Source organism: Monodon monoceros, unplaced genomic scaffold, assembly GCF_005190385.1.
Source record: "Monodon monoceros isolate NGI ecotype Baffin Bay Population unplaced genomic scaffold, NGI_Narwhal_1 Super_Scaffold_18, whole genome shotgun sequence".
Taxonomy (NCBI): domain Eukaryota; kingdom Metazoa; phylum Chordata; class Mammalia; order Artiodactyla; family Monodontidae; genus Monodon; species Monodon monoceros.
Window position 1 is genome coordinate 64,575,405 of NW_021703774.1, and position 13,366 is coordinate 64,588,770.

The window sequence follows — 13,366 nt, forward strand, 5'->3', positions numbered from 1 at the left end:
AAAACAGATCACTTCTGGCCCAGAGGGGTATCTTTACATGGCTCTGTTGAGTCATGTCTAAAAAGCCCAGTAAACATGTGAAAACACTGCTTCCTAGTACCAAGAAATGTCCCAGCAGACAGCCCTGACCCTTATTCCATTTCTGAGCAAACCTCATAGCCAACTCTGACCCAGAAAAATGGACGAGCATCAAGGGTGCAGCAAGGACATCGGTTTTGCCCATTATGTGGTTACAGAAAAAAGAGCTTATGTTTGACGGTCTTATTTTTAGGCCTTATTTACCTGTCATTTCATCTCCCTAATGACTCAGTGGGCCCCTTCACTGCAAGGGGGCATTTCCTTTCTGGGACCCTGGCACCAACCCTCCCCTTGTGTCTGCTTCCCCACTGCGTGGCCAATGGGTTAGGGTGGAGGATCTCCCCTTACCCTTCCAGTGGTCACATACTTAAGTCTTCCGAAGCCCCACTTTATAGTTTGGCCGAGCTGCTTCTGCTTATCACTGTTCTGCTAAAAAATATCATTGGTGGGGGCTTCCCTGGTGGCACAGTGGTTGAGAGTCCGCCTGCCGATGCAGGGGACGCGGGTTCGCGCCCCGGTCCGGGAAGATCCCACATGCCGTGGAGCGGCTGGGCCCGTGAGCCATGGCCGCTGAGCCTGTGCGTCCAGAGCCTGTGCTCCGCAACGGGAGAGGCCACAACAGTGAGAGGCCCGCGTACCGCAAAAAATATATATATATATCATTGGTGGTTCTTTTGTGAGAAACAGGCTGGCTCACACCCCCATCACACACCAGTCCCTTGCTGTGAGAGCACTCCCAGTCCTGCACCCAGTTCCCCACTCTTTCCCTCACCCTCCACCCACTAAGTCAGAGTCCCAGAGTCTACTTGATTTGCAGGCTCCAGCTGGCCTGGGAGCCAGGACATGCAGGGTCCCACCCACTCACTGAGGGGCAGGGTGGTCTTCAGGCAGCCCTGACATTATTCCATTGCTTCCAGGGCCCGGTTCCCGGAGGGAGCAGATGACTGACTCTGGCGAGTCTTTAGTCCTCACTCTGACCTCCTGCTTTCCCAAATGGAAAGGCCACCGGAGCCCCCGGAGGCTTCTCCTTGCAGACGCTGCTGTGCACGTGTGCCCCCTTGACAGGGCTCCTGAGGGAGTACAAGGAGGGGGACACGGAATGGACTTGAAGAGACCGGTCGCAGTCTCAGCATGGTCTGTGGCAGGACCAGGCGCGGAATCACTCCTCATCTGGTCTCTCTCCCTCTGCCCAGCCCTCACTCCCTCCTCTAGGGCATCCACATCACGGGCACAGAGCACAGCTTAAAAAAAAAAAAAAAGGGGGGAGAGAGAGAGAGAGAAATCCACCCAAAGGCCAGGGACTGAGCCCAAGGGCCACAGCACATGCTAATCACGGCCTGGCAGGTGCGAGAATTTAGCGTTTTCTCCCTAAGGACAGGGTACTTTCCACCTTTCACATCTAACGTAGGGTCATGATGATCCCAGTAGCTTTCTCAGTACAGAGCTCTGAATAGTTTCCGCACAGCAGAAAATGCACGCAGAGCACAACTGCACCGAGCAGAACAAACACGCCCCCCCCCCCCCCCAGTTAATGAGGGGGTAAACGGTATTGTGCCCTGGGCCACTGCCAGGCATTCTGTTGGGTGCTTCTAAAATACCATCGCATCTGCTCTTCATTATAGCCTTATGTGGTGTGTTGTATTCCCATTTTACAGGTAAGAAAGTAAGGCTCAGTTCAGTTCACTCAGCCCGAAAAGGGCAGAGGATATGTGACCCTGGTTGATCTGACCCTCCAACTTTCCTTCAGGCCTGGCCTACCAAAGTATCAGGTTTAACGAAAACTCTGCCTTCAAAACGGCTACGCGTTCCAGTCAGGGGAGCCTGGTTTTCACGATGTGGGTTTTGCGAGAGCCTGCAGCTCCATATTTCTCTAACATCCCTCTCTGCCAGCATCCCTCCTGCCCTTTCACTTCTACTCCCTGCAGGGAAGCCCACATCTCAATGAGTCAGGCCTCCTCTGCTGAGCTGTGTTTCAGCGACACCATAACCCTTCTAGGCAGGTGTGGGAAGAAGTCTGTTTGCCTCCAGTATGGACATTCCTGGAATGGGCCCATCCAGAAACCTACCAACTACATACTTCAGACATTTAGTCGGGGAGTCAGTGAAATTTTATAATCTTGATGATCTTAATTATATCTGAAAATATCTATGATGTACTTTTTCAAGCGCTCAAAACTTGCTGCTGCCGCAGCCAGTATAGTCCAGTGATGTCTGGAGTTTGAAAAGACCTGGGGTTTGGGAGAGCCCAAAAAAAAAACAAACAAACAAAAACGGGTATAGCCTAGGCATTACTGACATTTTGGGCTGGATAATTCTTTGTGGTGGGGCTGTTCTGTTCACTGTAGAATATTGAGCAACATCCCTGGCTTCCAACCACTATGTGTCAATAGCCTCCTTCCGAGCTGTGACAACCAAAAACGTCTCCAGACGTCACCGAACATCCATCCCTTGGGGGAGCGAAATCGCCCTTGGATAAGAACCGTTGGTACAGCCCGATCCTGCAAGGCTGGTCTGAATCAACTGCCCCTGAAGGCACCACCTTCCCCAGCTCCTTGAAGGCACACACGAGTTCTTTCTAAACACCACACACCCTTGGGAATGGTGCGTCACAGAGCTGATGCCACCGGGCTCGGGAAGTTGGGAGGTGGGTGGGGGAAGGAGCAGGTAGAATAGAAAAGGCAAGAAAAGACAATGGAAAAGCTTTTAGAAACAAGAAAGGTTTATTTAGCAAAAGCCACTAGACTAGTGACAACATCCAGGGAGTAAGTGCACTTAACATGAACAGAATCTTTTCCCAGAGAGTTGATCCAACAGAGTTAATGCCACACAGTTTCAGGAAGTAGAGCGTTCAGGGGGAGGGGGCAGAGTGGGAGGAAGCAGTCAGGCAAAGAGAAAATAAAAGGAACACAACCCCTAAATGAGAGTTGAGAGAAGTGAGGCTATGAAGAGGCTTTATAGACAGCATTGGTATAAGCAGGAATATGATTTTCAGTCCCAATATACAGTCCATCCTGTGCAGAGAAGTTCTTTCCTGGCTCCGCAACTGTGGGAGCCTTCTGTACCCAAGAGTCTGCTGGCACCCAGGAAAGGCTGGGGCAGGTACGGCAAGGGAGGCGCCCCTGGTGTCCACTTGTCCTCCATACAGGGCAGAGTAGAAGGATGAAAAAGAGGGGGGCAGGAGTTGAGTTAGCAGAGCAAGAAGCAAGGAGAGAGGAGGACAGGGTGACATCGCTCGGAGATCAGGTCTGCAACATTCCCTTTCCTTCCCAGTGGCTGGTGACCCTTCAAGGCCCCTAGATCTGTCCTTTGTCTCCTTCACCTCCAACACACCTAGTGCGCGCTGGTGTGGGCTGCCAACACACAAACCAGTGCTCCAGGGAGGGCCTGAACTGGGGAAAGAATGGGGCCGAGGTGGGTGGAAACCACTGCGGGGTACCCCGAGGGCAAGGGTCTTAAATGGGTCCCAAGTCAGCGGTACACAGAACTAGTCTCTCCAATTCTTCAACCTCTCCACCGTCTCCTTTCTTCCTTCCCTTGGCAAGGTTTTCAAGACCCTTTTAGAAACTATCCCCCCCACCCACTCTTCTCCCCATCCCAAAGAAGCCTTCTCCTACCACATTCCACACACCCAATCCACTGGCCTCTGGCTTTGTCCTCAGCCCCTGCTTGCAGGCAGTGGGCCTGGAGAAGCCAGACCTTCCACTCCCCTGAACACCCCAAATTCTAATGAGCTAAGAGGTCCCACACTCAAGGAAGCCCGGGTAGGATTTTGTAAGCTAGCTAGAGAGGCTCAGCCAAACCGGACTCCTAACCTCTCTCCTTTGATTTCATGGTTCTTCCTTCCCTTGTGTACCTGGACCTACTTCCAATGATTAATTAGAAAGTATAACAAAAGCAGGACCACCTCTCTCCAACCAAATGCACATTAGAAAAAGAACACAAATCTACTGTTGATTCAAACACCCTGGAGATTCCCATTCTCTTCTCTCTGGTCACTTCTCACAAGCCTATGCACACGTATACACCTTCCCTCACACGTGTGTGTCAATGCCAGCACACGTGTACACACATGCACACACACACGCACCCGTCCCATTCCACTGACACCCTCGTGCACCAAGGAAGGCTAACACAAAGCTACATTTATTTCCTTAATTTGGACTTTCTGGTCTAGAAGAAATCCAACTGTAGCTATAAGAAAAGATCTGCACTTTCATTTCTATATTTTATAAAGCCAAGTTAGGCTTGAAGAACTCAATTTTGCAACCACATCCTTACCAACTGATCCCCAAATAATAGTGCAGTCTGGGTCTGTGGTTTGCTGTCCAAGATAAAGACTTATTTCCCCAACACTTGGCGCTAGCATGTCTCAGCTCTCTCTTCAGGCACCTTTAAATCTGTTAACAGCCACTTAGGGCCTTATTGGAACCAAGGACAAGTAAGCTAGCCTTCCCTGCCCCAATCAGCTCACTGTACCAGGTGGTAATCTCTAGGCCTAGATGGTAAAAGAGAATTGCACCTGGCACTTTTTACAGGTGTGCTCGAGGCACGCATCCACAGGGAGACAGGTCAAGGGCAAAGTGACTATCGTTTCTGACTTAAGTGGCAGTGATTCTGAAGAGTGGACTTGAGTGGTCTCAGCTACCAGTCTCTGTTTGCTTTTTTTTTTTTTTTTTTTTTTTTGATCACTACTGCGCAGTGGAAGGGACAGGTTGAGAGGTAAGGCTGGGGGCCTCGGGTCTCTGAGGCTTTTATAGAGGCAAGCGTGCTACAAAGGCTTCAGCTGGCACAGCCCCTGAGGCAGGACACAGGGGAGAGAGGGCAGCTTTCCAGCCTCCATGTGGACGAGCTGGACTTGCAGGCAGGCGGTGGGCAGGGCATCCACGCTGAGGAGTCAGACCTAAGCGATCTGGGGCAGGCAAGAGGTTGCCCTCCCCACGGGCTTTCACGGCAAGCGCCTGAATGACAGTAAACTCCCAGTCTCCCTCAGGAGCAACACCTGAAGCCCACCTAGAGAAAGTGATTGGCTCCAATTCATCTGAAAGCTTATCCCCGCAATGTGACACATCCCCATTCCACGTTCACACTGAAAGGACTATCCTGTCTTTCAGCCTAGAGCGTTCGACCTCTACAATCTTTGCAAGGGCCTAGAGAAGGAATTCCGCCCACGAAGGCCGGGGAGAGTTAGGCAACTGGTAGCATCCTGATATCCAAACACGAAGTACCTGAGAAGGTACCGATGGCTTCCCTTCATAGTCGGGACCACAGAAGTAGGGGGGGGCGGCGAGGGGGCATCACACGACAGAGCAGGGGAGCCTGATGACGCAGCGGGCAGGGAGCAGGTCCTTCAGCAGCCTGGTGGTCCTCAAGAGGGACCCTCTCCCAAAGCCATGGGCTCTGAGAGGCCCCTTGCCCAACCCCCATCCACCCAGTAGTCGCAAGCAGGAGGCAGGACCTGATTCACTTCTGGGAAGCCAATGTCTTCCCCACTTGACCCTCCAAAGCAAGGCCCTAATCCTTTTCTGAAACTGTAAACGCTTCGGGGCCCCTGGGTATCCTCAGCGGTGCGCATTCGCCGGCAGCCCCTACCCGGGCAGCAGCCAGACTTGGCCCCTCCACACCTCGGCCACGGCCTCCGCCTGCTAGCACCACAGCACCTACACGGCGATCTCATCGTCCAGGCTGTCGCCCAGCTCCTGCCTCTGCAGGACGTTCCGCAGGCGGGGCAGCTCCTCCTGGGACCACGAGTCGCGTTCCTCGCTCTCGTCCGTGTTGGATTCGTACTCCGAGGCGATGCCTGACTCTCGGAACTTGATGAGCTCCAGGCTGCCCAGCAGCGGCTCACCCTGAGCAGGGGGCGGGGTGTCCTCGGGCGGGAGAAAGCGGAAGCACTCCAGCTTCACCAAGCAGTCGCGCCTACCTAAGGGGCTGCCCACTGGGTGGGCGAAGTCGGCCAAGCCCGCGCCCAGGGGCGGCGAGTGCAGGTCCTCTGGCTTCGGGGTCGTGGGGTCACAGAGCACGGGAAGAGCTCCAGAGCGGAAGGTGATCTCCAGCAAGCTATCCTGGGAGCCCACTGGAGGTGGGGGAGAAGAGGGGGAGGGGGCGACATTAGCAAGGTGCTTGGTCTGGAAGCCACCGTTGGCCCACCCAGGTCCCTGGCCAGTTGAGCGAACCCTCACAGGGGCTCTTCAGCCCTTCCTTCCACCCCACACAGCACAGACACGCCAGGCTGAAGGGGACGAGCTCAGGGGAGGTGGTAAGGGCAGGGCAACGATAAGCGCGTGATCAGCCGGTGAGGTCCGTGGACGCCTTGAATGGGGTGTGTGGTAGGAAGAAGGTACCAACTGAAGAGCTACCTTAAAAGCATGTAGTAACACTTGGTGCAACCTTGTAAACTGGCATTAATTAGAATACAACAGGGCCTTGATTGACAAAAAATAAAAATCCAGAGAGGCTTTCAGAGCGGTGAAGTACAGTGGTTCCCAATCCATAACTTTGGGCCACTTTAAAAACACAGAGTTATCAGCCCTGCCCCAGATCTACCAACGCAGAACCTCTGTGGGTTGGATCTGGGAATATCCATTTTTTAAAAAGCTCACGGGATCGTTTGGGAGAACTACTGGTATAACAGGGAAAGCATGAGACCTGGGTCTGAATCTGGGCTCCACACTTTGCTAGGCCTGAAACTGTGGGCTGGTTACTTAACCTCTCTGAGTCCGTTTCCTCATCTGTAAAATGGGCACAGCACCGCCTACCACTATAGGGATTAAATGAGATTACGTATACGATCAATGGATATTGGTCCACAGCCAGTGCACACTTAGAGCAGCAGACAACCCAGGGACAAGCTCAGGAGGAAGGGGTGGAGACACGCTGTCTTCTAGTACTTCTCAGTGCAGCCTGGGGGCGGCTGGGAGTAGAGGCAGGCATCTCAGGCCGGGAGCCGGGCAACCTCTGCCACTAATCAGCAGAGCTAGCTGGCCACAGCTCACTCCTCTGCCTTATCCATTAAACAGACGGACTGCTGCCAGCCTTTTCTATGCTGCCGAGTTGTCAAATAGTGCGGGGAGAGTAAACTACCAAACAGTTCGATGTCTCCTGCAGAGCTCACAGAGACCACGATTCACGATAGGTGCTCAGCGTGTTTCAACTGGAAAGGCCCTCTGAGAAAGAAACGGGCAGCCCCAGCTTACGTGTAAAGAGCCCGGGCCCCCATCGAGGAGAGGCTGGGTGAACGTGTGGTCGTGACTCCCGGGGACTTTCAAGGTCAAGTCTGGGCACTGGGCTAGAAGGCAGCCAAGCCCCTCTCTGGCCCTGCCTTTTTATAACTCCATGAAATGTACGAATGGGACAAACAGAGCTGCCTTTGTTTTCTGCTGGGATACCAGGTCAGATCAGGGGTCCAATAAAGCACCACCAGAAAGCTTTAGGGAAGAGAACATGTGGTTCCAGAGCTTGCCCATGGAGGTGAGGCTGGGCAGGGCCCCGGCTTACTGGCGTTCTGTCCCGACAGCTTCAGCTCCAGCTCCTGCACCTGCTTCACCAGCAGAGAGATGTGCTGAAGCATGTCCTTGTTCTGCAGCAGGAGCTGGTGCACGCGAGCCTGGGCCTCCAGCCGCGCCGCAGCCTCAGCAGCCAGCTGGTCCTTCAGCAGGTGAACCTGCAGGGGAGGAGCAGGCAGAGGAGACAGCGAGAAGACAGGACAGAGAGAAGGGAGGCACGTGAATGCACATGCGGGCCACTGGTGGACGGCCAGGGCCAGAGACACCTTCCACGTTCAATTCGAGACAAAGCAGCCCTGCCCCGGGCAAAATGGGCACCCGGGCTTGCAATTCAGAGGAGAAGCCAAAAGAAGCTGCTCGCTGGATCTCTCTCTGTCCTGAGTGAGGGCCACGATGTGTCACTCATGTACGACTCAGAGCCCCACACCACGAGCAAAAGGTAGGAAAGAGTTGGGCCCCAGACCCTGCCCCCTGCTCCATCCCTGTCAGAACTCCTCTGACAGCTAACGTATTACTGCTGTGTTGAGGCAGGTACGTTTCTCTTGTCTTTTAAAAAACGAAACCAAAAACTGATATACTGACCCACTAGCTAAGAACAGTGTCACAGTAAACCCCCTGCAATCTTCCCTCTTCCCTTCCTCGCATCCAAATACCGCGAGAAAGAGGAAGCCCTACACGAGCCCTTTCTAAGTCAGTGAAATGGCTGTCATGGTCTGTGTTTCCACATCTGTGGGTGAGTGTCAGCTCCCTTCCCTGACCTTCCATTCCCTTTTTATTTCTCAGGGCACCTGGGAGCATGCTTCATACCTGGCAAATGTCAAACGTTTGCTGACTGACTCATAACAGGGCCTCATCCAGCAACCCCGGCAGGGCTGAGGTAAACAGCTTTACAGAGACGCCCTCTATGAGAAGAGGGGGACCCTCATCAACTCTCGCCTTCTCATGGTAGAGCACCTGGCAATGGCATACCCCGAATGCTCAGGGCCCAGTAGGGTCTGCTCTTCGTGCGCAATCTGGGTGTGGGGATTCAATTCAGTGGGAGGAGAGGTGGGGTGATCCTGTCAGGACCCTGGTTTGAAGAAACTGAGTCACGAGATGATGACAATATTTACACATATGGGATTTTTCTGCTAAGAAGTGGATAAAGGGGTCTCTAGGAGGGTTTCTGAAGGTCCCTGAATAAGCACAGCTGATGAATTTGGTGGCCTGGACCAAGGCATGTGGGAAAGAGCGTTTTCTTGAACCGAAAACATGGTGTGGATAAAGACACAGAGTCAGGGTGAGCAGGGTGGGAGAGCTGCAACCAGGAGCGGAGGAGAGAGAAGGAAGGAACTGGAAAAGCCAATTCTCTGGCTCAGACAACAAATGCTCTGGATTTCTGAAGGGTAATCCGCTCCAGAGAGATTCACGTTCTATCAGGGAGTAAAAGACCATGTCCGCCCCACCGTCTGGCCAAGCCTGACCCAGGGTCCTGCCAGCCCTCCCAGCAGCCAGCACGCGGAGATCATACTCTTGGATGTAGCGGCTGCTTCTCCCGCTGCCCGGATTTAAGGACCTGATCCTGCAGTTGGCTCTGCCTCTAAGTGGGGCCACTAATGAGATTAGTTGCCACTTTCCATTAGTGGCTCCCAAGGTGAGGCCGATCTTTCCCTCAGTGGTTGGAGGGGGGGGGGGGGCGGATGCCTAAGGAATGTAAAGTAAATCTGTTCTCCACCAGGTGCTGCTAAGGACAGAACTGATACTTTGGTCCAGAAATCAGCCTCAGCTGTTGCCTCAGATAATCTAAAGAGAGATCTAGAGAAGGGTGAGGACAGAGAAAAAAGAGTGGCAATAATATTTCAATCTGGATATCAGATGGTGGATGGCTATTAACCCTCTATCTTCCCCGGAAACTGAGGCATGGAGGTAGTTCACCCGAGAGTCCCTCAGATCCTGTTGCTTCTGAGAAACAGGACAGTTGCTGTGGGAAGCCCACCCCCAGAAGGGCCCCCAGAGGAAAGGCCAACCTTAACCTTCTATCTGCAAGTAATGTAACTTATTCCAACTAAGAGTATCATTGAAAGGAATGTACCGAGCAGACAGAATTGCTAATTATCCATTTTCTATTTTCTTTGGAACAAAACCGAGACATTAGGCATAAATGTGGAACAAAACTTTCAATGCATGTAAACAGAAAACGTGGAGAATCCTGCCTACCGCTAACTGGCATCTCTGGAGGGTTCCCTGCACACACATGCTACAGACTCGGGTGCCTGAACCCCACATCTGAACATCCCAACGGAAGCTGGAACACTTGAGTCTGTTGGTTACTCCCTATGCAACTGCAGGTAATTCACTTCTACTTGGACCTCCCTTTCTCCATCTTTCAACTGAGAGCGTTGGCTAGAGGCTCGGACAGTCTGTGATTTCACATCCAGGTGTATGGAGTGGTCAGTACCAGGGGCCATTCACTAAAGGCTCACTGAAGAACATCTCTAGATTTCCACTGGGAAGTCAGAGAATTAGGACTGGGAGCAAAAGAGGAATTCCCTCCTGCAGAAGCCAGGGGAAAACAAATTGGAAGTTTCTTTTGCAGGTAACCATTCTAGTGATGGGGGTACAGTACATAAGAGACGACCCTTGCATCAAATGCTTTCATCACAAATCCACTGGCACTCAGCACCATGAAAAATGCCGTGTCTGAGTCCTCCTCGTGCCAGACTAAATAAGAACTTTAGCTTTGCAAACGTAGTTATAACATTTCGGGCATTTTCAAACCCTGGGAATGAGAAAGCACAAGCTGCTGCTGCCGCCTAAACCCAGCGCTAACGAGCCCTTCTGCTCCTGCAGCCGCCGAAAGTGGCAGCAGGCATAAGGCTCCGACCTGTCGCTGCAGCAGTCTGCACACCACAGGAGAACCCAGACCAGGCCAAGCTGGGACAAAACAGCCAGGACTTCCTTTAAATGTGAGGCAATTTAATAGTCCCTGTGTTTTGCATATGTGGGCCTGGCCCTGAAGCACCAAAATGAGGCAGCGTTATTTTCAGCCTTGGCTCGGGCAGACAGCTACAGCTGTGTGCTCACTTCCTCCACGGCGCAACAGGAGCAGATAACACCGTCCCTCCCCTACCAGGCGGGACTTATTTGTACTCAGCACACTCTTAAAGCATCGGACACCTTTCGCAAAGGTAGGCCATATCAATTTCTGGAAAGGCAGGAGTCAGCCTGGCCTTTCCAGAGCTGTGTGGTCTTTGGCAATGACTTATTCTGGTCACGATCTAAGTCCGCGGGAGGGCCACGCCTGGAGGGCGGTGTCCAGTTCTGCATTCCTGCCACAGCACTACAAGCGTAAGTTCGACCCTGTGCCCTCCAGCTGGGGTGCCACTTCCCAAAACTCAGATACCCACCCTCAACCCACCCAGCAACACCAGACCACTGCCCACTGGCTCTCCAGCCTACTTGCCTGGACTCCAGCTCCTCCGCGAGAAGTGGGGGCAGGCCCAGGCTGAAGTTAGGGAGCGGCAGGCACATGGAAATGGCAGTGAGGAGAACCAGAGCGATTTGCCCACACACACACCGGACACACAAGCGGAGGCAGGCAGCGCTGTCTCAGCATGCACAAGGCAGGGGACCTGGGCAGTGCACCCAGGGCGCTGGGGACTGGGGGAAGCCACGAGGCCAGATGCTAAAACTAGGGCCTCGGCGGGGTGTGGAGGGTTTTTAGCGCTGTTCCTCTAACTACGGCATACACAATTGCGAAGCATAGGTAACCAACCACTTGTCTCAGAACAAGTGCAAGTGGCACAGGTAGAGGAGAAATCTTTAAATAGCAACACTGAGCTGCGGTATAACATTTTCCCCATGAGCTAGGCCAGGAATTGGCAAACTGTGAAGGAGCCTGGCCTACTTAACTGTTGCCAGTCAGCCACAGCGCCTGGATCAATTCTGGAGCTGTGTGGGCCCAGCCCGTGGCCATGCGGGCGCCAGCTACATCCCAGCTTTGGTTCAAGGCTTGGCTATACTCTCGTTCGCACCCTTGAACTTCTGGTCCATCTAAAAGCAGGAAGCTAGTGCAGCCAGGCAAGCCTCATGCTGGGTTAGGGAAAGTGGTCCAAAGGGCTTGGGGTTCACTATTTACACACTTATATCTAATCTAGAAATGCTTTTAAGAGACAGCTGAGCGAAACCTTTGCCTGGATACCTTTAAGGCCAGGACAGGCCCTTTCTCGGCCAGCTCTGAACCAGTTTAGGGAGAGGCTGGGAGAGATCTTGAGGTCTCAGGCCAAATCAGAATGCTGTGAAGGAGATCTAAGCCTAGCCCCATTGATAACAGTAGAACCAGACTGGCCTGTGAGAATAAATGGGGGAGAGGGGCATAAATCATGCAACAAGGGACCCCAAGAGTGCACCTGTTTGCAAGAAACCATCTTTATCCTTAGCTCTTCTTGGGAGCCACACAGGAGGACTTGGATGCCCCAGAGCAAAGGAAAATACGTTCCCACTGAAGTGCTGAGATCACAGTATTACCCATTGGAATTCTGAGGACTGCTGGTAGTTTAACGAAGAAAGAAACCTTGCAGTTTGATGGCAGTAGAGTCTGACAGAACAAGTAAAAGCTGACCTCATACTGGACACTGTGCAGAGAAACCAAGTATGCCAGATTTGATATGTTTTAAATGCATGAAAGATGTCAAGAAGACCTATCTATTAGTCCACCTATGTATCTTATGTCGTTTATACCCAAAGATATGGATACTAATAAAAAGCCCTTGGATCAAATGCTACAAAGAGAGTGGGAGAGGAACACGCAGAGAAGCCTGTCGCTGAAGGCTGGTTTAGGACTGAATCGGTCCGGAGGACAGGGGAGCTGAAAGCCAGTTGAGAGGTTACAATAATACGGCTGCTTCATTCCCGGGCAGCAAAGGAAGGGGCAAACTGAAGAGACTGCTTATGAGGAAGGGAGAGAAGGGCAGAGGAATCTGCTCCAGAAGCTCTCTGAAGACCTCAAGGTGCTGTCTGACCTGAAGATTTTAGAAGTCTACGTCCCTACCCCAAGTCATTTCATCCATGTGGGATACTGATGCACTCTGGTGGCCTTTCAATCATGTCACTGCCTGAACTGAGACTCAACCAGGACACCACCAACTATAATCAACAGATTCCAAGTGCAGGAGAGGCTGAGGGTGTCCAGCCTGTGGAAGTGGCTGGAACCGAGAGAGGCTCATCAAGTGAACTGCAAGCACCATGCTCTTCCCCTCTCCTAGCTTCACTGTCTTCAAGGACAGAGGCAATTAAAATAGGGCCAGGGCAGTGACCCCTGCTTGAGACAGATGCTTGATTCTGGGCCAGAGAACCACTCTTAGGCTTTCATCCTGACTGTGGGAGACTTACAGGTCTTGTGGCTTCGCTGAGTACGTTAACTGCCACAGCACTCTTCTTGTGCAGACTGTACATGTGCAAACAGTTTCTCTTTAGTATTAAGCAGTGAGTTCACATTCAAATGCCTCTCCGATAATATTCACCATGAATACGCATCAAGCCCGTTCTTAGATAAATAATAATTACTTGGCAACTGATATGCTGAAGGAGAAAAGTATCATGGCTGGAGGATGGATTTATATTTAATGGGAAACTTTGGAAATGACAGGAGTTGCTGAACGGCCCCGTGCTGCAGCACGCCGGCTTTCTGCTCCTGTCAGCCATCACACCTGGGAGGAGGGGATTCTCGGGACAGCCACTCCGTTAGTAACTAGAGGAGATGAACTGTGTTATCTGACAAAATGCGATGATTTTTCCCCCCAATATAA

General features: G+C 52.3%; 1 protein-coding gene across 10 annotated transcripts in view; it reads right to left on the bottom strand.

The window, feature by feature from the left end:
• Positions 1-13,366, bottom strand: part of CUNH1orf226 (chromosome unknown C1orf226 homolog) — a 306,178-nt gene that overhangs the window by 13,321 nt on the left and 279,491 nt on the right. For 7 of the 10 annotated variants that reach the window (XM_029229288.1, XM_029229286.1, XM_029229287.1 and 4 more), the window contains 2 exons: positions 7,573-7,738; positions 5,999-6,151 (listed from right to left, as the gene is read on the bottom strand). The exons of 1 other annotated variant lie outside the window; for it this stretch is intronic. In XM_029229288.1, the coding sequence (XP_029085121.1) occupies positions 5,999-6,151; positions 7,573-7,738 (319 nt within the window). Of the gene's footprint in view, positions 1-5,739; positions 6,152-7,572; positions 7,774-13,366 lie in introns of those variants that run through there. 2 more of the 10 variants (XM_029229297.1, XM_029229293.1) reach the window with 2 other exon arrangements.